The sequence below is a fragment of the Trichoplax adhaerens genome, genomic scaffold (assembly GCF_000150275.1).
Source record: "Trichoplax adhaerens TRIADscaffold_10 genomic scaffold, whole genome shotgun sequence".
In the NCBI taxonomy this organism is placed as follows: Eukaryota; Metazoa; Placozoa; class Uniplacotomia; order Trichoplacea; family Trichoplacidae; genus Trichoplax; species Trichoplax adhaerens.
The window spans coordinates 740361-765469 of NW_002060952.1; the positions used below are offsets into that span (position 1 = coordinate 740361).

The 25109-nt window shown below is 35.1% G+C and overlaps 3 protein-coding genes across 3 annotated transcripts; 1 reads left to right on the forward strand and 2 right to left on the reverse strand.

Moving 5' to 3' along the window:
* Nucleotides 1-7696: 7696 nt before the first annotated feature.
* Nucleotides 7697-8954, reverse strand: TRIADDRAFT_59245 (uncharacterized protein; the record flags this gene model as incomplete). Its single annotated transcript, XM_002115343.1, has 2 exons — nt 7697-8153; nt 8641-8954. 2 exons carry the CDS (start codon nt 8952-8954, stop codon nt 7697-7699), a joined length of 771 nt encoding a protein of 256 aa, XP_002115379.1.
* Nucleotides 8955-12676: 3722 nt separating this feature from the next.
* TRIADDRAFT_50677 (uncharacterized protein) lies at nt 12677-15417 on the reverse strand (the record flags this gene model as incomplete). The annotated part of the gene is made up of 7 exons (XM_002115344.1): nt 12677-12783; nt 12883-12904; nt 13039-13116; nt 13356-13410; nt 13651-13760; nt 13869-13887; nt 15248-15417. 7 exons carry the CDS (start codon nt 15415-15417, stop codon nt 12677-12679), a joined length of 561 nt encoding a protein of 186 aa, XP_002115380.1.
* A 3157-nt stretch (nt 15418-18574) lies between these two features.
* On the forward strand, nt 18575-20833 carry TRIADDRAFT_59247 (uncharacterized protein; the record flags this gene model as incomplete). Its single annotated transcript, XM_002115217.1, has 4 exons — nt 18575-18670; nt 19434-19677; nt 20115-20222; nt 20823-20833. The coding sequence occupies 4 exons, from the start codon at nt 18575-18577 to the stop codon at nt 20831-20833; spliced, it is 459 nt and encodes a 152-aa protein (XP_002115253.1).
* Between the last annotated feature and the right edge of the window lie 4276 nt (nt 20834-25109).

The window sequence follows — 25109 nt, forward strand, 5'->3', positions numbered from 1 at the left end:
GTTTTGAATATTGCGCTAGTTGTTGCGATATCTATTAAGAGAGAATTTAGAGGACAGATTAATTTTGAGCCTTGTTTAAAGCTTTAGCAAGACTGTAGTTATCTTATTAGAAGTAATCGGAAGAATCCTGATGGACAAAATAATGAATACGATTCGCTGAACAGGAATAAAATAAAAAAGCTATAAATGGCCAGGACACGATTAGACCCTGTCATTCAGTCACCTTTCCAATTGAGTTCTATTCCTTTCAGTTATAAAATATTACATCAATTTAAATCTACAAATCTACTATTGTCGTTTACTACTAGTAGTAACTTGAGACTTTAATGATATATCTTATTATTTCCTCATCACTTGGATACTTGGTCGATAAGGCTGAAAGCTCGATATAGCACGGTTGTTTCTATTAAAATTTTTGATTGAGAAAATGGCGAAGTATGCCATGAAAGGCAATTGATGTTTTTAATTTCGACATTGCCCTGCGTAAACATAAATACGAATCACTGTTCTAAGGTTGCAAGATTGGTTGCTACTGGTACAATATTATGAAAACGTGATATTTTTTCCTCGATCTTCGAACAAAATCAAAAGATATAAGAGACACAGCAATCATTGCACTATGCTATTCTTGCGATTACTAAGAACAAGACCCGCAGTACCTTACCCAAATGCTCTACCAGTTGTATTGGAAGTAAATTCCTATTTACCTAATGAATAAATGAAAATGTTTCCCGTACGAAAACGAGAAATTTGATAGTTTCAGCTAGCGTGATCAATGAAACTGTTGACTAAACTGCTTCAAATAATAACTTTGGTCTACTAGTACTACAGTGCGATGGAGTAACAGTTTATGTTAGAAAATTTCTCCATAAGAGAGGCACTATCCAATGTACTCGTGTGATCAAATTACACGGTAATAATATGGCAGGTTTCATTAGCCTTGATTTTCCGGCAATACATTAGTGCTGTTGTTTGCTATGGTTAATGCTAGAATGATTTTTCTTACGAGAAGATCAATTGCACGAGCTCATGACGGTAAAGCCATTCCATGAACTGAAGTACTAAGCGGTGTGAAGGAGTAAAAGACTTTTTATAGAATCAAATTATTCAGCGGCTATATTGCTCGCTGCCTGCAAACATGTCTGAAGGAGTGTTTTCATTTTTAAGCTTTTTTTTGTTAATTTATTGCTGTATAGTTGTTTAAATTACAGTTAAGGCTTGTTTTATGGATGACACAGATAATATTCATTCATCAAGTCACGGTTTTTTTATGCTATACGCGTTTTATAGCTTATCCTACATTGTTTCTCCGATAGTAGCTTATAGTTACATCGATACACGAGGAACAGCGTTTGCAATTTTTTGGGGCGTAATCATCGTCGTTATTACCACTAGATTAGCTATCAGGAGTGAACACGATTAAAGTGATGCAAAATAATGCTGTGACAGAAGCCGGCTGAAGAAAGGTTATTTCGAAAAGCCCACCTAACGATTGCTTATTGTGATCAATTGTAAGGTGGTATACTGTACATTGAGAATTAATAGAATTATAATGATCATTACAATTAATTAATGGCCTGTAATTTCCTGTTCTAATCTACTGTGAAATTTATGTTCTAGCTTAGGTTGGATGCCTTCTCACTTTTTGTGATGCATGTCCTACGTTGATGGTGATTTTATTAAATTACTGTTATGAAAGCGCTATCTTAGCGTAGCAAAGTCGACTCAGATATTGAACAAAGTTGCATGTAATAAAATCAAATGTAGCTATCACGGCTACATATATACCCTAATTTATCTGCTTGTTTAGAAGTTGGCAGTTTGCTACTTCTTTTTAACGGCTAGTTAGAACGGATCATTTTCAGACAATTGACATACCAAGAACGATTACGTTAATTACTCCCAAGTTTTCTGCATCGAGTGCGGCACCGACTAATTTAGCGTGAAAGTAAATTGATTTGCAATTTTTCTCCATGACTACTGCGAGCTTTCAACCGTTAGTCAAATAGCTGGAAATAGTCATATAGGATTTAGCATAAAACTTGCTGCTAATAGTAAGTGAATTCTATTTTCTCCATGAAGTAATATAAAGGATTTCAAATTGAGAGTATAGAACTGTAAACTGAATCTCGAAAACTCTTTCCACAACTACGGCGGAGGCTATCCTAGCACCTTTTTTTTATCCGTCTATAGGGCTGCAGAGCATGACCGTTGATATGCAAACAAGTGATTTCTCTCGCATCGATTACCATGCTACGAATAAACTTTCTCCTCTATCTAAAAATGATTCCATTTCACTAAGAGTATGAGAATGATAGTTTTTAAAAATTGAGTTAGCGTTCTTTGCGCATTGCGTTCCGCTTGCAGTTTATCTGCCTACTTTATTTATTCCCCAACGAATTCATGTTAATAGATGCAATATTCTGGTTTTGTTCCAGTAGTCGTGGAAGGGAAATGAGTGAAAAAAAAAGGCGGTACTCGAATAAGATTTTCTTTTCACTAATGAATCATAACGAGTTACGACAGCTACGGAAACATAAGTAAAAATAATTTCTAGTTCATCATGTTGGATGGAGTAACTACTCCAAGGTGATAAAAAGTTGTCGATAGTGTAAAAGAAAAGTTTTCCATTTGCCTTGATCAAGTCGACACGCCATGGTTATAGTGCATCATCGTGCGACACTGTACTTGGTACAAAGAACGCTCTACGCTAGCAAAAGCTCTTCTAGCTTGGTTGCAGCGGAAGAATTGACTGTTTTATTTTTTAACTTTCAATCGATAAGCAGAGCAAGCTAAAAACTATCAGTATTGCATGCAACTAATTAACAACAAGTAGAAATTTTCAAGTGCATAATCAGTTATCTTACCTCAGGAAAAGCAGACCTATATTCCAACAACTTGGCTCAGTTTTCACGTTGAAGGTTAAACTCTACTCACGTAATCAAACGATTAGAATTGGGGTAATACTATCAAGGTGAAAAAAACCCTACCGTCAGTAATCATATTCAGTTGATTTTTCCGATGCTAATTTGTTGATGACGAAAATTTGATAGACGCCAATAGAATTCAAGGCTGAAGAATAACATTGTTATATTACTACTTTGATTGGCAGATACTATAATAGTATAGGCAACATTGCCATAATTCTTTAACAGTATAATTGTTTTTATCTAGATAATAAACTATCATCATCAAGCATATTAATTAATTTACTCAATGCTAATTCCGATTGGCTTGATTATACCTACATTGATAGTTAATATTTACCGTAACTCAGCATTTTGAATTAATTACTAATATAGCGTCTATTGTATAGTATGATCATATTCAAGTATGAAATTGACTCTAAATTATTGTCTATTTAAGTTATGACTATAGGTAGGCCATCATAGTTTATAAATCGAGTATGATCCCAGTGATTTATAATTGTATTAGTATTCCAACTAATCTTACCTTAATGCCAGTATAGTATATTATTCCTTAATTATCTTTATTATCTGTATGCAAAAGTAGAACTACCGTCTAACAAAATAATATTTGCATTGGTTTCTTACCAATAGATAGCATGTGGTTAAATAATCGAACTATTAAGAAAGAGTTGGTTAGATGATTTTGGAACGGGCCTGTAATATTGTAAACATAGAATTAAGCAATGGTTAGTAAGTAAACCCTAACATGATGTGTTCAAATAGACGAACGCGAGAGTAACGGAATTGGAATAAAGAGCGTGTTAAATTGCAGCCTGAGGAAATGTCAAACTGCTTGAGACTTATATCACGATACACATTCTTTATTAAGTTAATCTTAACAGAAAGTAGGATTGATTAATAGAATGGCAATGGAGCTGGTTAACAGCAATATACGCGTATACTGTATATATCTCTCTCTATATATGTAATTCATAACTGAACATGGATACTAAATGAGTTATTTCCGCATACGACATTGCAGCTATCAGCGTATTGATAACGTGATAATCGATTTTCTTTCTACCCGGTGATTAAACGATGTCTACTACTGGTATCCGACAAAGTGAGCACTATTTCACGATGTTAGCCACGTTTTAGGGTGCTTCGTTTCCGATTGATAAGTTGATTCCAAGGAGCTGAATTGAAACAATTTATCATTGGTCATGAAGTTGCGGATAATCTGGAACATATACTTTCTTAAGAGGAATGGACGACATTTTACAACAAATATTATATTTCGTCTTCGATATATTCTCCAGTAGTGAAATAATGCCTCAATCATGAGTACAATCGTCTCAAGCTTTCTTCCTAATCTATTCTCCTGAGCTCAGTAGAGGTACAACTTAAATTAATTAGTATGTATAGCACTCTTCAAGTATACAGTATTTGGTAGTGTATTTAACATGCTGTTGCAGTAAAGTTAATTCTCATTACATTCTACTATAGCTCATATTAGTAATTCCAATACTAAATAAGAATTTAACTTCACTCTAAGCACGGCACTACAACTGTATACGAGTGTTGGTTCTTTCTCTACTCATATACTTGCACTAGTCTTGATGATATACTACAATTCAACGCAGCGCCTGCAATCACGAAATCACTCGTAATATTGGCAATCAGAAATTATATAATAATAAGAGTCATAACTTATGATATACTGTATCAAGAGTGTATCATTAATATTCACGTTACTCTATTGTCGCTATTTCACGTTTTACAGCAATTCAATTTTAGTTTACTATTGCTTTCGGTACCCATAGTAGACACATAGTTACAAATTGTGCCTGGAATTTGAGTACGGCATTGCATCGATTCTGTATTGTGAGATTAGCAGCATGATGTTGATAATTATTTGTCAATTTATTCTAGGTGTTGATAGATACATGGGCCACTGGATGCTACACCTTGATAAATGCTATCTTTGACCTGAGTAAAATTGTAGGATAGCTCATATTGATTAAGGATCGCTCCTATTTGCAAGCAGAATATCACTACCATGGTAAACTTCAGTTAGTCCTGCCCGATTCGCAAAGACAGTTTAAACAGCTCCTGAAAGTAGGTAGCAAATGATGCAATACAGTAGTTCAGGTTCAAGTTACTCTAGTCGCCATTCATAAGGCTAAACTAAACGCCATAGGTAATGCAACAGGCTATTAAAAGGCATGATATCCACTTGTCATGGAATCTATGGTAGTTAACATCATACTGCTATTAATAATGTAATGAACAATCGATAGGAGTGCAGCGTTATGGTCGAGTTCCGAATTTGCTCGATACAATGCATTGGTGTTAGACAACTTGATCACAGTATCGCATTGTACGGGTATATTATTCGATGGATGGATATAAATGAATTCTAAATTTGAACCTAGTTGTTTTACACTTTAAAATGATTTAAATAGATTGGCTTAACGCTGCATAAAAATAATGAATTTTGAAGTATCGTAAGTCTTTCGATACGATCTTCAAAATCATAGACTCTTATCCATTAGGATTCGTATTTAGTATACGATTAGTAATAGTGGCATTCAGTTCTAATAGATGATTATGAATACGACTATAACTTGATTTGTATAAAACCTATGCAATAATAATTCTGTTTATATGTTTATGATTAAACTACTTATTGCTGCTTACATTGTCATAAAAAAGAGATACTGTTGCTGCAGTGTATTCAATCGAACATTAAACTGCATAAAAAATTTGGTGATTCAAGCCCCTGTTGCTGATGAGAGCTGTAGGCAGGCTACCGTAAAAAACTAGAAACTTGACTATTGCTACTGTGTATTCAATCGAAGATTAAACTACATGAAAAATGTGATGATTCAAGCCCCTCTTGCTGATGAGAGCTGCAAGCAGGCTGCCGTAAAAAACTATAAACTTGACTGTTGCTGCAGTGTATTCAATCGAAGATTAAACTGCATAAAAAAATGTGATTCAAGCCTCTCTTGCTGATGAAAGCTGCAAGCAGTCTGCCGTAAAAAACTAGAAACTTGATAAACCAAGTTAAAAAGGCAATACAAAATTTCTATTAGGGTCCCAGTATATGAAATTCAATTTAATATTCAAGCAGAGGGTAGAGGCTGTTAATTTCGATTTCATGGATAGCCTACCGTCTAAATGTAGAGTATAGAAGGGATCAGATGCGTTTCCAATTCAACATTAGTCGAGCAAAAGAACTGTCCAAAGTGACTACTGTACTGAATATTAATTAGTATACTATTACCGTGCAATAGTTGCAAATTACATTTAAGCACTACCACATAGAGATCGTCAAATTATAAATTCAACTTTAGTGCTATCCATATGGACTATATACTTATGCTATTAATGCATAACAGCATACATATATGGTATAGTAGATGGTTCGCCGCGAGAAATGAGCACTTTTAATACATCACTCAGTCAGGATATTGTGTAGCTGGAACGAAAGGCTTTTAGTTTAATTTAAATTTGGACGATGAATGCTATACTGTACATTTAATGGACAATAATTACAATATAAAGACGTCATTATTCAGAGTTGTTGTCATGGATTCTACTGGACAGTAGAACTATAATATAATATAGTAGTGTATATGGATGTTTGCACAGTAATTCTTCACGATTGTCAGCGGCGTGTCTTGCTGATTACAAGACTACTGTAAGCATTGATGACTATCGCCGATATTAAAATGATCGATTGGTCATTTTCGTAATTCTTTACATTATTGGCATGAATTTGTCTTTGGACAATATTAATCTCTTTCAATAGTGTAAAAGCCGCAAAAGAATTACATCGACAATCAATTTAAGCGCATTATATTGAAGTTTGCTGACGTACAGGAAGTACAAGACACAATAAGTAGTAGACAAAGTTCTAAGAATGAAAATATGTCAAATTTATGAGAAATTAAGTCATATTGTAGATTAAGGATGTCTACATGGAAGTATATTATATCAATTGATAATTCATTCATAGATTAATGAAGAAAATTAGGCATATCAAGGATCATTCTATCTTGTACTGTAGGATGTCAGCTCTGATTTATAGCATACTTTGCAACAGTTGCTGAATTAATGTTATTTTATTGTAACAATTTACCAACGTTAACAAGTATAGCACTGGATAAATTCATAGAATACGAACTGAAAGAGGAATACAAGATACAGAGCCATTTGGTGAAATGAGAAAGTTTAACGAGATACGATGGCATCTGCAATAATATAATGAGATTGGATCTTAACGTATATTATTCAACAGAAGAGGCTACTTTGGTTTTAATTATCCTGTTTGAATTGCGATACTGTACTAATGATTCAATGATGAGAAACAATAGGTTAGAGCAAATTCCATGAAGACTATTGGAATAATAAATCAAAGAAAGATCTGCTAATATGCATTAAAGATGTTAAATCGATACGAATTCAAATAAATATTATTATGACAATGATTCGCATCTCCTACATGATCAACCGAAATAATCGTTCAATATCGACTGATTTACTCGAACTTCAGTAGCAAGTGCACACTGTAACATACGAGTATGTATCGCTACAAATGATGCTAGTGGGCAGATAATTCATTAACGGTAATGCTGCCTTTCACTTGTATTGCTTAACTAGATTGGTCTAAAAACTTGTCAACGTTGACTACGATAGCTAGATGATAACACAATACTGTTTTTTTAATCAATTTTACAGTTACCAATATGAATTAAGGGGTGATATTGGGTTAGCCGTACTTATAAATTGTTTTCATTACCATCGGACTTGGAACTGCCGCCTTTCCCTTTGACTAACAGTTCGTCCCAGTCGGGCCAATATTTATTTTTCATCCGATCGCAGAATTGGCTCAAATTGGGGTACTTGTTGACAAGCAACTCAGTGGTCCAGTGATGATCAGGCATATCGTATAGCAACTGTGCAAGAAAGCCAAACATGGTAGCATCGATTACTGTTGCCTGATCGCCCATAAAATATGGCTTTTTGCCAAGAAGTTGTGAACAGGCATGTAGATCGGTCTCGCCAATGCTATGGATTTCCTCATTGGAGTGCCTACCAATGCCGTGAGACCACATATAGCCTGTAATTTTTCGCCGTAGGGTTAACTTTAGGAGGAAGTGTAAAGCTTTAGGAACATGAATTGCTTGCAAAAACCACGGAAAATTTTCCACTATTCGCCCTTGAACGATCGTAGCCCTATGTGAATACAGATAATTTTGCAGTTCATTAGAGAAGCTAATTTACACTACTTGTATGCGTTGTACAATCTCAAGCCATGGATACTGTATCGCAAGTTATCGATGCATGATTTTAGTCGTGGCTCTACTGCGTACTTCTAGTGCAGCTGGCACACGATGGTCAATTTAATACAACAAATTCGATTCATAAGGAATATGCGAAGGGTATAGCTTAATTTGGATGATACTCCATCAATGTACTGTATGTACTGTATACCTTAGGTTAAATTAGTCATTTCATGCTGTCACATCAATTTGGGAATTTTTGATTGCAAATAATACGACAGTATGATATCCCTTACTCATGAATTCATAAAGTTAATTCAATCTACCGTGGTCTTGTTTAACTTTAGCCTATAACGTGTGGGTGTGTAGCAATTTACTTAGTAGCATATCGAATCGGTCATCGTATCTATTATAGCCAATCATTACAATCATCTCGTTACCAGATTGTGTTCTCTTCCATCATTTTCATGAATGCTCGTGAAATACCCTTCTCTTCCTCGCTTAAATCTGCATCAAGAAATCGATTGAATTTTTTCTGCAAATATTCTACACAAAATGATGAATCAGCCACGGCGTCTCCTTGACAATGAATCCAAGGAATCTTGCCCTTTTTTGAAAATTTACTTCGATGATCGCATTGATATTGGATATCAGCCATCCTCAAAAATGTCTCCAACTTGAGGACAAATGGAGATTGGCTGGGGATAGCTGATGCACGAGGGAAAGAATACACGATTACTTTGTCAGCGCTCATTTTCCAACATGTAATTGATCAACGATAAAGCCAATTTTTGCTACCAATCGCTCTAAATGCTAAATAATGCCGATTGGATGGATATGCAATGGTCGCTCAAGCCTAGTTTCCAACGAGCTGCTGCAGCAAGAATCGTCAGCAGGTTCAAACTTGCAATCAGGCCTTTAAATACCAACTATTTACAGACGGACAGATATCGAGTGCTGGACTTGCAGTATCGTGTTTCATGTAGGAGTACTGGCCAACAACGCCAAACTACTATAAGTTCAAAAGTGTTATGCTTGACATCACTCAACAATGTACCTGCCCCTCAACATGTACGTCGGGTCTACTACACTACTGGACAGTGTTCAGTACATGATGTCCTCTGGTAGGTGGTATTACCCATACAGAACCCTAGCAGAAAAAGACCCAAAGGCGACAAACTTACGTCACAGTTGCCCAACACGCTGAGTCATGGTGTTAATTAGATCAGCTGTCAATCACTCGGTTTCCCATCATGCGTGAGCTAAACCTCTTGAATATGGTGGAGGTTATACTGTACTGCTGGAGTCGTAGTTGATATTTTAACAACACAGTAGTAACTTAAGCTTTTCTTGACCTCCATGATTCCCAATGGCATGTTCATGCTTGTTTAGATACAAATTATTTAATTTATTCGTTATGGATTGATACAGGTTAAACCTGCTGACTGCTCTCATCGACGCGCATACTATTTAGTACAGTAGAAGTACGTGACAATTTCCTATGTAAACACAACTAGTCACCGACAGCGCCTGCTTTAGCAGCTCATTTTAGTGCAATGTTATCGCCGTTTACTTCCCTTCCTTTCCTTGCATAGTCCCTGCCATCATTTTTGACAGTGACATACGAAGTTCTTGCTTCGGGCAATAGGAATACAATCGGCCAATTTGGATAATAATTTTATAGAAGCGCATAGTGTTCCATTTTACTGGTGCTACGACTTGGAGTGATGCGCGTATACAAATTTTTATACGCAACAAAAAATACAATTTACTTACAGTTAGTCCTTTAGTACCGTATACTGTATTTTAGAATTAGACGAGCTTTATATGTACAAGTGATCTCATTGCTGATGCCTATGCATGCTGCTGCATACGTTGATATAATTACAAAATTCAAAGAAGCATATTTTATACAAAATGATCGAAAATGGCCAATCATTAAAATTAATCACGCCAACATGATTAGCTCTAGTCTTTATTTTTTTATTATAAATGTCTATGCAGTAGCATACATTTCACTTTCCGCTGGAATGAACACTAGACCCGACCACTTCGATATATATATTTTTTTCTTACACTTGGCTGAAACTGTTCTGTGCACTAATTACTTCTACGGCGCAAGATTAACTTGCAGTGAATAAATAAATGTATCATATTAAATAGTGAATATCAAAATATATGCAGTATGTTATACAATGGCCGGGCCTAGGTGAACGTATACACTTGTGTATGTATGGATTGGCGTGCAATCGAAATTACACTATTTCTTTGATAAAACTGTAGTAAATAACGGCTATGAAAGGCAAATCAAATTCTATATATCGTAAACCATATGTAATCATGCGTACAATAGGACTAATTGTCGTCTATTCAGTTTATTATACACTGTATGAAGGACACCAGTATTATAATTATGTAATAATGATCAAATTATTACACAATTCATTTCTTTATTCGTAGGCCATATTTGCAACAGTGTACTACCATGGACTACTAGTAATTTCTAGTAAAGTAGTATGATAAATAAATATGCATGCCGCAAGATTCAATTTCCGAATTAATATTTAATTACGTAGGATACATAGTTATCGATGTATAGCAGATAATTCGATTATACGCATAGTAGCACTGGCATAGCTAGCACTTTTTCTGACCAGTTCAAGTATTTGAACGGTAGGTTTACTAGTTTATTATGATGAATGATGGTATTTAATAATACATTCAATCGTAGTGCTACTAGCATATAACAATTCAGCACTGTAGCCAATCGTGTAATATTTACCCGCAAACTAATATGTACTTGCACATAAATGTAATATAGATACCAGTTTACTAGATACTATAGTACTTTGATGATTGAACTAAGTTAATAAAGCGTACGTGTTTATTTAGTTGCAAGTTGTCATCTTCCTTGTACGGATACATTACGTACAACGAGCATTCTTGATGTGCCCGTGTATTCAGAAACGTATCGCAAAATAAAAAAGCTTAAATTAGTGTCTTCGGTAATACTATATTAACTTAATACCGTTATCAATCTCAGTCCGCTCAATCGTTTCATTTCTTTGCATATCACAGGTATTTTGTTGATATCCAATTTTCCTTTTAAAACACAGCGTCTAGCCCTAACCGCAGTACACGGAATCTACAACACTTGAGGACGCACGGTTTTTCTCTAAAATATAAAAACCTCGCAAATCTGGTCTCTACCGTACATTTGTTAGAAAATGTAATTTCGAATCCGTTCCACATTAACTGACTCAGCTTTCAATATCAATATTTTTATTACCTTTGTAAAAATATTAACACTCGTTCGGATATTTACGTAGATACAGAAGCGATTAAAAGAAAGCGATCACTACACAATACAAAGATGGAATTGATAATGTTAAAAAATGGAGTGGAACGAATTTCAAGCTGTCAAACACGGAATTTCTTTAATATGGAGTGTGCATCTTTGAATACAGATTTCGTAAATTTGAGACTGAAAAGGAAGAGCTAACTGATGACCTTCATATGTTGCCTAACAATTGAAATTGTAATTTATCACATATTTAATAAGCCACGATAAGATTTTTAATCTCGCTACTGCCCAATACATTTACACGTTTTTTACTATTAGAATTGCAATTGTTCATAAACCAATCAAGTGACTGCTATCTCTCAAGTTGCTTTTATCATACTGTATCTAGAATTTAATTAAATGTACGTTCAGTACAGCACGCGTATTTACGGTAGCTATTCACTGTTGATTGTAGGTAACTTACATAGGTATATTTCGAATAAATTTTAAGATGCATACGTTAAATATAGTAGGATCAAGAGTCCATTTAGTGAATATTTTGTTATGTAATTATATGCATAGCGCTATGCAAAATTACGATTTTAACCGTAACAAGTGTAACAGTACTTACAGTAACATGTTGTATGAATTTAAATTTGATATGTAATGTCGTAAATGGTAAACTCTAATAAGCATATATTATAGTTTAGAAATGCGCACCATTGGCGCGGTAATTAATACAAACCATTGGAATCAAGAATTCATAATATAATTACAAGATATCTCCGATATGATATTAGATTGACTTCAAAGTATAAACATTACTGAAGCTCCAGCCATTGACGTAGGCATTAAGGTTAACTACTCTTAGCTTCTTATAGTAATGAATCAAACAATGTATAGTTGATTTGGCTCAATATTGGATCAGCAATTACAGTACTATACTCATATAGTTTACTTCTGTTGAACAAATATCAAATCCTCAACAGAAGGATACTACTGAATATGAATCACTCCTTTTAGATGAGTGATTCAGACATAAATTATGGATACCTCAGAATCGTAAACAGTATAATCTTAATCCCAGTTATGGAAGGAATTTAAATCCATAATCAATTGAACATCTCCGTTGCTTATTTTTTACAGGATATCGACGTCATTATAGCCAATCATTTTGTAAAGGAATTGTATGTTTAGGCAAGCATGAGAAAGAAAAACGAAATAAGAACAACCATAAAGAAAACTTCTGATAAAAATCGCTCATTCTGCTCCTGTTCTGTTTGGGGACGTTGTTGGTCTGCTATACGTAAATCATAGATCAATTAGACAATAAAATTTAGTTCTCATAGAGATTTTCAATATTCCAACTTCCGTATTGAGTATGTAAGAATGAAATCACCTCCATGATTTGTTCCAAAGTTCTATGATAAGACGGATAAAAATGTTGGTAAGTTATTGATTGACAATTTTAGTCATAAACTATGAATCATGGTGGTGTGCTTATGGCACCACTATGTAAAATCGTACTTATGCACAACTTTGAACTGGTGCTTACCGTTGAAAAGTAACCAAACGGAAAGGCGCCAATCCCGAAAGAAACCTGAAAGTTATCACCCCAAAAATTTTGAAATGGCTGAAAAAAAAGAAGAAAAGGTGTTAGCCGCTTACTGTAATTAGCATGCTGCCGAAGCAGTGTGTAATATTAAGGCCTTATTCTGTTACTAGTAAAGTCGTGTCTGTTTCAAAGGATCTGTTGAAGTAATCTGACTAGTAAATTGATTGGAACGCGGCGACAATCACCACTAGTAAGACATTGATTGGAGTTGGAGAGAATTGTGAAAAAAATCATAGTTTAGCCAATAAAAGATATACCCCTTGATTTTCAGGCTCAGACCTAATTCCTGACGGCCTTGGAGGAGTTTTCTCTCTAAAAATGATAACAATTATAAATTATGATGAAAGTGAAATTATTGGCATGTCGATATTGCCCCTGAGATCAAAACTGAACACATCAAGTATCATTAGGAACATTCATCTACAGTACTGACACTAATCCCTACAACACTTAAATTACTGAAGAAGTTACCATATTAACATACAACATAACGAATTGTTGAACATAGCTGGATATTAGCAGTCCTTTTATTAGTATTTTTATGTAGCATACCTAGGGTCTTGATTGGCGCAACCACGACCATATAACGGAATGACTTTATCGCGACTGATAGCTGCTTTACATACCGGACAAACTTTATTATTAGGCCTTGTTTCTAGCCACTAAGGAAGAAAGATTAGCAAGGGTTAATTCAAAGAGTTCAATATTGCAGCGCTATCTATAGTAAAGGGGTTCAATACGAAGTGGATTGCAATGGAGCTACGACTAACCGTGTGTAAGCAAGGCCAGCTAGTATTGATCGAAGATATTGACGGATACCGGTTAATAGAAGAAACAAGGAAATCACAACTAAGTTTCAACGTCACGACAGTACAGTAGGCTAATCTGTACAATAGCGGTAGTTTTGACAACAGCTCTTGTAAATGAAATCACATCAAGTAAAGCTTGCTTGGGGCATTGACTATAGTATCTATCTACAAGATGAGTTTTTCTTAACTTCTAGTGAGTACTGTATTGGTCAACAGATTCATAAAATGGTGTCCCTTCTTTCGATTAAGAATAATGCAATTATTATTTTATGTAACGTTATGATTGATCTTACTTTTCCTGTAGTAATAACCAGGATTTACGCTGTGTACAGTATATTGTAATTTAATGCTTGAGTATAGTACATGTATTACAATAAGTTGCTACTGTTGTCAATGTTGTCTGTATACGGTATCAGCTCATGAAAAAATAGCATTTGCTACGAATAAGTCTGTCCTATCGTAACCGAATCTACTGCATCATCAATGGAATTGATCCTCCTCAATCTTTCAATGAGTTGATTGATGATGCTTCGTGATGAGCCAATCACCGAATACTGCCATATTAATACGGTAGTGGAGAATTTAGGGTACCCCATGGATATAGTGTCAAAATGTAGTCCAGTCGGTACAGCATTATGTGATGAGATTACGAATTGACTACAGTAGTGTGATGTAGGCGAAAAGAAGAGCTAGATTTGCACTAGTCCCATCAAGCCTACGCGTAATACACAACGAATATGCTGCAAGCCTTGCAGTGCAAGGTTAACTCCACCAATGATGACGTGATACGCTGTTGACGAAACTGGTTCATTTCTATTTTTACTGTTACTCACTAATTCATGGAAAGATAGGTTTGATTCCAAGGTGTAAGTGTTGCGCTACCATACGGATAAGATTGAAATTGTAACTACAGTACCCGGCAAAGGATTGACGTTCAGAGTAAAGAGAGACTATGGTGTCGAGATATTACTATACACTGTATCTCAAGGCGAGCACTGCTATTGCAATTCATTGACGATTAAACTTTAGCCTACGTGCTTGACTATCAGTTGATTTGCCTACGTCGGCCAACAGCTAAGGCAACTGCTGTAGGTATTGATACAAATATCTTTGATATGCGTTTCTCTTGGCAACTCTCGATCTACGTCAAGCTTATTGTATCGTTTGTCATGAAAGACTACATACGATCTATGATGTAACAACAGGGCGAAAAAATAGATTGGCACTGCAGAGTGTTCGGTAATGGAAGATGTTTCTGCCCTGTTGTATCTGCATTGGACGTCGAGTGGAAAGAAACAATATTGGCTACCAAGATAGCGATGATGAGAAGTGATACTTACCAAAACAAGTGACCACAGAAACTAACTACTGCATCTTTGGCTGTATCCAGACATATGTTGCATTCGAAATTTGCTTGAGCACTATCTTCATTTTCATTGCTTTCCGTGTTGGAGTTGGTTCCGGCGTTATTACTACTATTATTGTGAGAGGCCGAACTGGCGGACGCCATCTTCCAGTGTGGTGGTCGTACGCGGCTGATTGACCCCACCACTGTTGTACGTCAGCAAGTGTGTTGAATGCAGGTAGCATCACTCACCAAAGAGCGTAGGGAAAATAGCGTGTTGTACAGTACTGTATGTACTGTACTGTACAGTACAGTATAGCGTACACTACAGTACAGTATATAGTACTGTAACTTAGGGTCAGTGACTACTGTAAAGCATTAGTACTGGTACAGTATTGTACTGTACTGTACTGTAGTCATCAAAACCTGGAAACGTACAGTACAGTAACCCATACGTCAGCAAGTACAGTATGTTGAATGCAGCTAGCATCACTCACTCACTCACTATACAGTACAGTAGAGCGTCAGGAAAATAGCGTGTTGTACTGTACTGTACAGTGTAGAGTACTGTACAGTGTACTGTACTGTATCCAGGGGCCATGACTACAGTACAGTATATAGTACTGTTACTTAGAGTCAGTGACTACTGAGTGTGCAGTACATTAGGTAGAGTACAATGAACAGTATGGTCACGTACAGTACAGTAGTGTAAGGATGTCTATACATTATTGCACTGTACTGTAGTCAACAAAACCTGGAAACATGCAGTACAGTAACCCATAGCACACGTCAGCAAGTGTGTTGAATGCAGGTAGCATCACTCACTCACTCACTATACAGTATACAGTAGAGCGTCAGGAAAATAGCGTGTTGTACAGCGTACAGTGTAGACTTTACAGTGTAGAGTACAGTACTGTATCCAGGGGCCATGACTACAGTATAGTACAGTATATAGTACTGTTACTTAGAGTCAGTGACTACTGAGTGTGTAGTACATTAGGTAGAGTACAATGAACAGTATGATCACGTACAGTACAGTGGTGTAAGGATGTCCATGCAGTATTGTACTGTAGTCATCAAAACCTGGAAACACAGCCATAACACACGTCAGCAAGTGTGTTGAATGCAGGTAGCATCACTCACTCACTATACACAGTACTGTAGAGCGTCAGGAAAATAGCGTATTGTACAGTACAGCGTACAGTGTACAGTGTAGGCTTTACAGTGTAGAGTACTGTAGCAGAGTACTGTATCCAGGGGCCATGACTACATTACTGTACAGTACACTGTACAGTACAGTACAGTATATAGTACTGTTACTTAGAGTCAGTAACTACTGAGTGTGCAGTACAGTACTGTACTGTACAGCGGTGTAAGGATGTCCATGCAGTATTGTACTGTAGTCATCAAAACCTGGAAACATAGCCATAACACACGTCAGCAAGTGTATTGAATGCAGGTAGCATCACTCACTCACTATACTGTACTGTTTCATCTATCTGTATGTATAGAATTTAAGGCAAATTTTGCAACTTTACTACAATTTATTTTGCCTAATAGCACTCTAAAGAGAACTGGCTCACACCGTACTGTACTGTACAGCGTACAGTGTACAGTGTAGACTTTACAGTGTAGAGTACTGTAGTCGAGTACTGTATCCAGGGGCCATGACTACAGTACTGTACAGTGTACAGTACAGTATATAGTACTGTTACTCAGAGTCAGTAACTACTGAGTGTGCAGTACATTAGGTAGAGTACAATGAACAGTATGGTCACGTACAGTAGTGTAAGGATGTCCATACAGTATTGTACTGTAGTCATCAAAACCTGGAAACATAGCCATAGCAACTTGGATAGGCTAGAGATGCGATGACAGTTCACTACTAAATTTTGATTTCAACTTGGATAGTAAGGATGTCCATATAGTATTGTACTGTAGTCATCAAAACCTGGAAACATAGCTATAGCAACTTGGATAGCCTAGAGATACAATGACAGTTAACTACAGTACTAAATTTTGATTTCAACTTGGAGATACAATCAGACCACAGTAACTACAACAAACAACAAAGTACCACTGGACGGTACAGTGTACAGTGTACAGTGTACAGTACCGCTCAAGTGGATACTGTGGGTGGTTGTACAGTAAGTACTGTACTAGTCTGCAACATCCAGTCGATTTATCATCATCATCCATCTTGATTGGGATTTCAAGTTGGAAGCAAGGCTTGACAGTAGCCAGCGCGATCGCACCGCAAATTGGAAAACATTGCATCATTCATTTGGAATATCCCAACGGTACAATCGTGTAACCGTATACTGGATAAGAAAATAAATCACTTCCTTGAGACGAAATGGTAAGATTGATACTTGCATTTGCTGACAAAGTCGGTTGATTGTATGCAAGCATTCATCAACGATGATTCAAATACTCCTGGTCATGCAGTAAACTTGTGACTTTTGCGTCATTTCATTTCCTCCAGTCCAATCCAATTCAAATGATTGGGTGTACATCATCACAGGATCATTCATCATACATTCATACGTTACTTTACCACAGTATTTCATAGACATGGATGTGTCTATGAAATAGACAAGGTCATCATCTGTAATAGGACTAGAAACCAACGACTGTAGAGGTTACCATAAGTCGACTATCATGATAATCTATCTTAGCAAATGCTCACCGTATGCTTGACTCAACTTGACTTGGACTACAGATTGGATTAGCGTCAAGGCGCAAAGCGCAATTTACATACTATGTTGGTAGTGTACAGTCAAAGACATTCCCTCCTTGCATGATCATGATCATGTAGCATTCTACACTACTTGCAGTGATAGACTGTAGTATCAAAATGGTAATACAGACATGAATCGTGCGATAACCGCACTCCCCATCATACTACCGGTGAGCCACAGAATACGTATACCAACTCGATGACTGCCATCGTCAGAGGTTGATCCATATCCAATCAATCAATCAATCATAGCCAGTGCTTCGTATAATTACAATTTAGATTGTAATTGACAGTCGATGTGACGATTTTTACATCATCCTTTGGTCAGGATGGATTACACCATGATGAGTGCTGGTGCTGCCATCTTCTATGCACTATTCCATCAGCAAGTCAATATCTTTCTTGATCCACTGTACACTCAATGTTGTACAGTGTTGTAATGTCCCTGTAAATCGCCTGCCAAGTTTAGCCTTAAAACAATTACAATGATAGTGAAGCTGAGTTGACACAACCAGCTATAGCTTGCTTATTCCATCAACCTTGACATTTTGAGAAATTCAAGGTACATCATCACTTTACATCATGAACCCAACTTGTATAGCAGCTACATTGTTGGATAGGTCTATTCCTTTCATAAGACAGCAATTTGTCTTCGTAGCGCTAAACTTGATGATATGGGTAGGTCTTACAATCAACATAGTCCGAGAAAGAGGAGTCAAAATTCCGACTGTACTGCACGTGCTAAATGAATTTATTGGCTCGTATTACCATTTGTACTGTCCTAGGATGGCTATGCACAAGATGAATAAAGTTTTACGCCTGTATAATCCAGCAAAATTGCAATATTTTTCATTGTAGTGCTTCAGTAATGGAACATATTTTAGTCTCCTCTTACAGTATAACGACTGCCAACCTACTGCATTGACAATCGCAAGCTGATGCAATCAGCTTCTCTGTGTGATAACGTTCGTAGACTATTCCTACTATTAACTTGATTATCAAACGGTGGTTGCTTTTCTCTATCATCAGTTACCATATCCATTGTACTGTATAGACGCGTATCTGTTCACGTAACGTTTCCATTCTGAATCAGCAAAATTTGTCACTTTAACTAGAAAGTATCTGCCATGTTATAATATAGGATGCACGACTGAAATACAGTAGCTTTAGGGAACGCTGATAACGTTTATGCCATAGTCAATTTGAAAAGTACAACGCTGAGCCTGAAGAGGAGTAATAACACTCGGCTACATGTCAATCTTATCGCGTTCATACAATAATAATAATAATAATAATAAACATCATCACATCCATGATCTAGCATAGGTTCAATTCGAGAATACATGGTAACTCCAACTATACTAGCCCATGTTGTATGCTAACAAGTCGTCCTCATCTTTCTTACACCATACTGACTGTGCGCTTTATTCCGTTATACTAGGATATTTTTTTCATGATTAGACGACAGAAGTTAACTTTATTTACCGATTGTAAGGAGACTAATACAGTGTTGGATTTAAAGAAAATAATCGATGGTGTTACGAAAGTAAACCCTGAAGATCAACGATTGTTCAAAGGGGATGAAATTCTAGACGATAGTAAACTCTTGAGCGATTGTGGCTTTAGTACAAGCACCGCTCGTGCTCAGGAACCTGCTTTTCTTGGTTTAGCGTTTCGTGGCGAAGGTACTTCATTTAAGATTAATTTTAAAGTCTTAACACGAGTTCAATTCTAATTGCTCGTGAATGTTATGATTTACTGAAATGTTAGGTATTTTTTTTAGTTCCAACTTGTGTATTGTACGTTAGGGTGAGGTTGCTATCTCTTGACATATTAAAGTTGGTTATGGTGAACACGATATTATTATTGATCTACTTATTGGACGTAATACTGCTTATTGTAAATCCTGCTGCTTCAATTGAATTACAAATCTGATAGCCTACTAGTTGTTTTTAGTATTGATAAAATTTTGGGCCTAATGTTAAATCTAAATGCTATATTCATTCATACATCTATAATACGATTTCAATAGTTACCCCAAAATATAAGAATAAATTCTTGAGTTTATATCCTTTTCCTTTAATTCTTTGTCTTGCTCCATATGTTATGATTTTACTATTAGATGGAGAATTCGAACCATTGAATATAGCTCCTTTAACGCAGCCGCCTGATCTTCCTGAAGTTATGAAACAAAGAGGTGAACCTAGTTCGGATGGAAACTCAGACCAGAGTACGTCTGGATAACAGGCCTTGATCGCCATCGCATTTATTACAATCTTTCAATGGTACTAGACCGGTTTACAAGTACTATAAAATTGTAGAACCAACATGATATATAGATATAAACCTGGTATGATTTACTTATAAACATTATAGTTATGTAGACTTTTCATTCCCGTTGCTACCAAAGTGGTGATACCATATCTCGATCAATAAGTAACGAATACGATTATGCGTTAATACTGCAAGAAACCGCTCATGATGAACCGTTTGGTTACTTTGCTATTCAAGTAGAAACTCTACTATTGAGTTATTCTGTTATATTTAAAACTAAACTTGTTTACTACAGTCTTAAGGTAGTAAACTTTATTTGGATTGTTCCATAATATATAGCGTAAAACGTCTTCAAAGTTAATGTTCTTTAGGCACTATTTTATACTACTGCAATTTGGAGAACATTCTTGCGTAATAGGCATCTAGATAAATTATTCTGTATACCATTCAATTATTATAAACTTACGTCTTGTACTCAAAGTGACATAATTTACAAATCATTTTTCGGTAAAGTCGTTGCAGTTAATTCTTGGTAATTGTAACTCTTTATGTACAGCTGAAAAATAGTTTCCAATAAAATATCTTGTATCGAGGTTATAGAGTTCGACTATGAATGATGGATGTGCGACTAGCATATGCTTGTTAATTCTCGATGATTGGATTACTTGTATATTTATGGCCATGTTACGTCTTTTTCAAGAATTTATGCCTTTAATAAATTGATTTGCGCATTTCAAAACTTTCTTAATTTTGTGTTGATATTTACGCATCATAAACGTCATGGTTAATTATATGCCTTTAATAAAATGAGCTACTGTAGCTAGTGACACTATAGGTGATGCTGATATAGTAAAATGATATCACTTTTAAATTTATAGAAAATATAGCCATCGCATAATATTAAAAAAATTACCCATTACTTAGAACGACCGAAAGAAAGAATGGATAATTAAACAGTGTAGAATACCATAAAACAGAATCATGCCTTCTTTTTCAGTAGTTACAAAATCCTTGTCATTTGCGGCAGCTGACAGTACAAGGCTGCCTATTGAAAATGCAAGCATTAATTAAATAGAGCTACTGTTTTGTTTCGATTTTAGGTACCTGACGTAACACTACTATACGCGTCGTATAAGATCTCATCAAAGCACCCATCCATTGGATAAACCGACAATGATTGGCAAAAAAATGTTTATGATTGCCAGAGTATTAATCTTGACAAGTAATTCAGGCTTAAGAACACCCAAAATACCTTTGCGGGTATTTTGTCGCAAGATTCAGTAAATGTTTTACTGTGATACTCAAGATAATATCCCATGATTACCGTATTGTAATGCATATACAGCTAATAACCAATTATTGTAACTAAGAATGATTAAGAGAACGGGGTTCTACATAGGGCTTAGGTCATCCCAGCACAGTACTATTGCTAAATACGCGAATTTACGCGATTCCCAGCTAAATTCCACCAAATCTGCAAGTACTTTAGTAATGATTACAGTCAATAGCAGGTCTGAATTTGATCAGTTAAATGGTATACGGGATTCAGATTGTAGCAAATAAGCCGTAAACGAAAAATGAGATTCGTCAAAGTTTTAACTGTTGGACTTAATTTGCTGCGGATGCACCCAACATAATTAAGAAGGAAGGAAACTAATGCTACTTTACTCTTTGAAGTACTAAAAAAAAAACAAGAGTAAACATCCGAGAGTAACTTTCTATAAGACTACTGGGTGATTAATAATACTCCACTGACGTTCGCAATTGCCTTCCTGTATGGCTATAGTAGCCGTTAGAAATTCTACTAAAAGAAAGAGTATAAGCTTTTATGCAAATAGTAAATATGATTAGGGTCAAATCTATTCTTCGCTAAGTAACCTAGAGGCATGGAAAAATGTTTTTAAGTATCGCTCTTAATATTATTCGTTTTTTAAGCAATTTATGAGCCTATTCCATGAACACAGGAATACATTAAAGTAAAATAATCTATAATAGCTTATTTATAGTTACGCTCTCACATTTACAGTATACATCCTGTTAGGGGATTGCGTAGGTGACGATTTAAGCCAATTTTGATATTTCAGACAATAATAATTAGCCACTAGTGGTATTATTTGTGACTGAGTAGGAAATCTGGCCTAATTGATTAGGGAAAAGATTTATTGAATTTAAGTGCTAGACTATATGTCAATATTGTCAATTAAATGAGATTTTTCTCATAAAATAGCATTGCATCTTACTCATAATAGCTGTCCTCATACTACGTTTCTTGTAAGGATAAACGAATTATGTATAATACTGTGTAAAGTTACTTGAGACTAGTTTACAAAATTATCTTGCCGCGTACATCATACAGTATTATATCATAATACAGGCAGGTTAAAGGATCAATATCCTCCCTGAAACAATGTTAGTAATCATGAAATGAAGTGTAAGTATTTCGTGTACGCTTCAGTGACTTCTTTATAAGCGTAGACCGGTACTTAATTATTTTCTTTAACCGGATATTACTATTGGGTATAAATGCTTAGTTCCACTTTGTTTATTAAAGTAAGATTGACCAAAGAATCAAGCGTTATTATCTGCATTATTGGATAGGTGTTGAATTAGGCTTGCTTACTACTTGTTAAGGTTGCTAACATACATAAACTCGTATCATAATATAATCCATTGTATTACTTCCTATATTTTGATAATTATGTCTACTAGTGAATGAGCTAATTTTGTAGTTATCCCATTAAGACCTTTTGCGTGGTTGCTTTCATAATATAATTTACAAATGTATACAAGAGTACTGCAGCAGATGTATAATAGACGCTAAAAGAATGTAGATAGATTTGTTCAAAGTATATTTATATTAACTAAAGATTGAGAATAAGCTCTATGAGTAAATCGCAAGCTGTCTAGGCAATTTTGGCAGCATGCACTGTATTAATTATAGCTTATGTGAGATAATAATATTATAATATAATACTCTTATTTATTTAAACAGTAGTAAAGTAGGATATAGTTTTAACCAAAGTTGGTATACTACTAATAATGGTGATCTCTAAAAATTGGCATAATGTGATTCACTACTGCTGCTAGTACCGTATCAAATTGAAAAGTTTCCATAAGTTAGCAAATAAGATCAATCAGTCGCCTAAATAGGATAACTTGCTAGTACGCTTAATAATCAAAGAGCACCTATTCAAAAAGACAGTAAAGACATCCGTGGATAACGGAGGCTTCTTGTACAGTATTCTTCTAATTGTGGGTGTATCATAATTTCGTATGTTTTTATGCTGTCGAATGATGCTATCGTTAATTAGCTAGCATAGTAGCACTGATCTTGGTAGTCAATCTATTATGTATAAGCACCTTGACTGAAATGAAAATTAGATGGAAGATCATTTATGATTTTTTATTTAAAAATTTCTTAAATAATTTACAACATATGTTATATACTTATAATTGTATACAACGACTTTTTTATGATGCTTTACTTCCTCCCAACATTTAAAAATAATTTTATTTACATTTCAGTCATTGAAAGGATAAGAAAGGCATAATAGCCCTCTAGATAGTGTATAATGGTAGTTGGCATTAATAATTATCGTAGGGTATGCCAAATCAATTTTAAGATGAGATTTTGGGTAAACTAAGTATTATATTTTAGTTAATACAAATACTTCATAAAATGTAATGATGCATATCATACTGCTATTTTATTAAGTATTATAAAAATCAGTGTTATTGAGTCCAGATTAGTCAAGCTTAATGAATTCAGTTTACTCTAATTTAAAAGGAAATGGAAACAAACAATTACTTAAATCAAGTGATAACATTGAAGATTTTGCTAAGTAGAAAGTAACTTTAATATTTGGAATTGGAGATAAAGATAGCGTAATGTCGCCGCTGGTTTATAATTGAAATTACTAAACTAGCTAGCCATATATTAATGGCTATTTAATTCGTTTATACTGTATGTATGCTATGTGACAGTCATTGAATCTTGAGTAAGATTGCTTAGACAAATATCAACTAAAGCTCTAAATTTCGGTCGCAATCAATATTGATGATTTAAGCTGATAATATGCAAGTATGTCGCATTAGCTAAAAATATCTGCTTTTGAAAATACTTCATGCAATTGACTAAGTATAAAGCACAACTATTTATTAAAAAGTTCAGTTATTTTCTGATATACCGGTAAAGCTATTAGAAATCTTACTACTAACGACAAACTAACAGCAGTAATTGGTTTTCACGACGCACCTACAACCTCTAATTTATATGCCGAAAGATTTTTTGATACCTTTGTTAATTCTAGAAGAAATATTTAACAGATTTACTTTATAATGTTGATTGAAAAATTACTACATAGTAGGTGTGGCATAATTTAAATACTCTTTATCTACGAATTCTAAAGTTAGCAAGTTACTTGTATATCTTTATTTCCTAACAGTACGTAGTAGGGAATTGAAGGGGAATATATTCAACGTGATTGCTAATAATAAATAACATGTATAATTAATTGAAACTTATCTCCATTTATCGTATCTACTTGTGCAGTACGTCTACGTGATGTGATAGTAAATTACACACGAATACATTCTTCCGGATTAATAATCATTTTGATCATTTTTCCAGTTAGAAACTACTACTACACGGAAGGATACAATTTCTAGATGTGATGTAATAGTCAATTGATATAATAAGGATAAATGCAAAGAGAATGCTAATCATATTAACTACATATCATTCCCTGCCGATGTATTTGCATATGACTATATATTCGCACATTATGTTCCTTGCGTGAAGCATTAGTTAATTGGTAGAGAAAAATATAAACGAAGGGATTAA